The following is a 4,122-nucleotide window of genomic DNA, read 5'->3' on the forward strand; positions in this document are numbered from 1 at the left end:
ATATATGCAGGACTGTGCCTAGAGAATTTGAAAAGAAATTTTCATACGAGATGAAAAAAAAAAAGTAGAAAACTCACTACGACAATTTGTTAGACATTTAGACCATATCTTTGCATTTTACCTACTATACCCAAAATATTCAACCAAATAGAAAGATTATATATTAATGAAATGGTAGTGGAAGTTGCGCATAATTTTTGAGAAAATAAGTTACTCTCTCCGTTGTTAATTAGTTGTCGTTTTCAAAGTTAATTTTTGTTTCAAACTAGTTGTCGTTTTATGTTTGTAATATATTTTTAAAAATAAATTTTCCAATCTTATTTCTATTCCTTTAGCTTATGAATTAATGATATCAAATAAAACAACACATTAATTAGGCATAAAACATAAAAATTAAATATTTTCTTAATATGTGCGAAAAACGTAAACAACAACTAAAAAACGGAGAGAGTATGTATTATTCATAATAACGGTTTAAACGATAACAATATAACTAAAATAAGTTACTAGTTTAAGTACTAGTTCAACAACAAACTGGTGGTACAACATAGATTCATTGCATATTTCATCATCTCATTCTCTCTTTCGAAAGAGATTCTGAGGGAGAAAGTGATAAAAATCCACACGCAAGTCGTGATGGTCCCGGAATAGGATAGTTACCTATAAAATAAGCATCCTGTCGAATTCAAAACATGCAATTCACGACCAATAAAAAAAAGTTTTAATATATAATAAGTAGATATACCTCATGGCAGATCTCAGCAGTGCTCTTTTTTTCCTTCATAAACATGTCCATAATATTCACAAATGATTTGTATATACGAACATCGTCCTGAAACTGTTTCTACGGATATATGGCATGTAAGAGAAAGTGGAACATAAAAAATTAAAGAGAAACATAATTTCTAGTAGAGCTAGACTACAAAATAGTTATATTTAGTTTAGGTTCTTATAAAATTGATAGCAAAAACACTAAAATTCACGATATAAAACTAATATTTATGTATCTAAAATGTGTATATCTACCTTAACCTTCTTGACAAAATCAAGAGCTTTCCAATACTCATCAGACATTATTGGTGTAGTTTGTTCACCGTCGAGTTTTATCCTGAGTTCCTTTGGCAAAAATGCATTGAAACCCGAAATCAGTTCCTTGTCTTCCTTAAAGAGTTCTTTCACCACTGATCTTACAATATACGAATCCATCCTACCATGAATATACTTTCAGATTATTTTGTTCAGTTTTCCCAAAATACAAACATCTTACGTGAAAAAAGAAATTTAGCAAAACCCATTATATATTAAGACTGAAAATATATACCTCCTAGCTGTGAAAGCTGTCATGACCTCAAGAAACCTTATATAGACGTCATGTTTGTTTTTAAGTTTTTTCTTCACAATCTTGAGATACTCCTGCGGGTTAGTTTTAGTTGGCCTCGGCGCAACCATGGTTCACAGTTTGTCAATGCTTCATTATACCCATTAAAAGAGGAAAGACATAAGATCATTGTAGGTGTTCCAACATTAAATATATTACAATAATGGAATGCAATCAAAGTTGTAGTAATCAAACTCGAAATCATCCGAATTATAAACAAGTGTTAAAACCTAGTAACGAGAGAACAATCAAATGAAATATTGCAGTGGATTTTGAAGAAAATATAAAAAAAAAAAACTGAAATAACGTAATCCTAATATTATTTTAGATTATACTTTGAAACAAGTGAGAGATGCTCAAAGAAAAATTTGAAAACTAATAATAATAATAAAAGGATACAATAAAAAGAAGCATAATATACAATAATCAACACACAATTCATCTAGAGGGGAGAGATTCCTCACCTCACAAGAAACCCCAGAGAAGTGTAGGCTTTACCAATAATTAATATGAAACTTATATATAAAACATATACAAAGAAGCAATCTTCATTTTAGGGTGAAATATTATGTTTTTACTCCTTTTTAGTGTTCTTCATCTTTTTATTTGACCAGTGGAAGACATGTTTCTCGGGAGATTTTCTGTTATCGCTTTATTAAATTTATGATTTTGAGCCATGGTTGAAATTGTTGTGATAATTTTAAATTAATATTTAATTGATTTTTACAGTAGTCAATGTCAAAAAGTAGAAGGAAAAAAATTCTTTATTGAGATTTATTCATGCTTTGATGAATATTACCTTCTAAAAGCAATCCATATATATCCTAAATTGAAGTGTATGATATTTATTTTATTTTAATATAGTAATGTATTAAATACCTTTTTTTACTAAATAGATTTTTTATTAAGTTTTTTTCTTTAAATATATATGAGATGTTGATTTGATGGGATATAATTTAATTTAAGAATGAATTTGGTAACAAATTTCAATAAATTTGACTTACATATATTTAATATATGAAAAAGTAATTTGATTTAAAAGTGAGATGTAATTTGGTTATTTATATGGTGTTTATCTCAAAATCAAATAGAAAAGAAAACATTGAATTCAGTTGACCATATTTAAGACTACTAAACAACAAATTTAAGAACAAAACTAGTTAGTATACCCGCATTTTACGCGGGATTAATTGTTATTATTTTTTGTTATTTTTATAATTGATTATTTTAGGGATAATATTTTAAATCATTTAAGTGAAAATCTATCATGTTCTTTAAAAAAAGTCCTCAATATTTGATCAACTAAAAAGCCCAAGTGCTTTTTTACTATTGTCAAAATAAATATTTAAATATAAAATATCGAATTACAAATGTAATGATTTGGATAATAAAAAATATGTGAGATAACAATAACCAATTGAATCATTTATATATTAATTTTTGATATATATATTAATCTTATTGATGAAGATGTTATTAATATTAAATTGATTTTGTGATTTTCACAATTTAATAAAAATTGTTGGGAATTAAATCATCTTGATGGCAAATTAATGTAAATAATGTGGAAGGTAAGAATTAAAACTCAAATTGGTTTTAGATCTCTATAATATTGACACATCAGCTTTTTGGCCAAAATGCTTCCATATTAATATATAGGGGATTTGAAAAGTGGTGATGAGATGGCACCCTAGATGGAGAGAGTTCATTTTGATTTTAAATATATGTTTTTCATCAATTAAATAAAAATAAATGTATAATATAAAGTGCTACAATTATATTTTACAACCAACAAAATTAGTTATTTAAGATACAATACATAGAAAATCATATATTCTTAACTAAGATGGTTCATCATGCAATCACCTGATTCTGAAAATTTATATACATGGAAATCTAAACTTATGCGACTAAATATGTGTTTAGGTGAGACTACAAAATTGATTTACATCTCCCAACATGATTTGATCCCGTACAAAACCTACTATATTAATTGGAAAGTAAAAAATATAAAACTAACCTTATAAAGTGTACAAAATTATATTGTCATGCCATTGGTGTTGAAGGCAAATGTTTAATTGTTTACTAAGGAGAAAAATGAAATTTAAATATAAGACTAACAAAATCTTTTTTAAAAATATTAGTTTCTAAAAATATATTTCTCTCTCTAATTAATTATGGACAAAAATTATTACTTAATTTTGAAAAATTAAACCAATCAGAATTTTAAAAAGTAAGATTTTATATCTAAGTATCCAATTTATTATTTTAATAACTATATTTGGAATATTTTGTTAAGATTTTAAATTATGATTATCTTATCACTTTTCTTTTATTTCATTTACAAATTGTTTTGAATTATCATAAAATACATATGTAGATATTTTCTGCATATGTGTGTGTAACATCCGCGAACCGGATTTTGTGATTTTGAAAGGAGTATCGATCGACACCCTAGTGGCATCGATCGACACCACTGAATTCTGGGTTCGGCCGGTTTGATTAATTGCCGAATTGGTTCGGTTTGGTTCAATTAAATCCCTAAATCGTGTTATAAGTGTCTAAGGACGAATTTGAGGGTTTTGGGAGTTCTTTTTGGTCGCCGCTTAGTGAGAAAAAGAGAGAGACAGAGAGAAAACGTTCTTGAGATTTTTCTGTGCTTGTTCTTGGAGATTTTGGAGAGATCTGAGGCAGTAGAAGTGTTAGCTGTTGCTGGAAACGAAGGGGGAGCTTCTGGAGGTGTT

The 4,122-nt window shown here is 27.4% G+C and overlaps 1 protein-coding gene across 1 annotated transcript; it reads right to left on the reverse strand.

The window, feature by feature from the left end:
- Positions 569–1,458, reverse strand: LOC104732536 (paired amphipathic helix protein Sin3-like 4). The gene is made up of 4 exons (XM_019233639.1): positions 1,322–1,458; positions 1,027–1,207; positions 746–844; positions 569–676 (listed from the first exon to the last, which is right to left on the reverse strand). Exons 1-4 carry the CDS (start codon positions 1,447–1,449, stop codon positions 569–571), a joined length of 516 nt encoding a protein of 171 aa, XP_019089184.1. The 5' UTR covers positions 1,450–1,458.

This window comes from Camelina sativa, chromosome 12 (assembly GCF_000633955.1).
Source record: "Camelina sativa cultivar DH55 chromosome 12, Cs, whole genome shotgun sequence".
Taxonomy (NCBI): domain Eukaryota; kingdom Viridiplantae; phylum Streptophyta; class Magnoliopsida; order Brassicales; family Brassicaceae; genus Camelina; species Camelina sativa.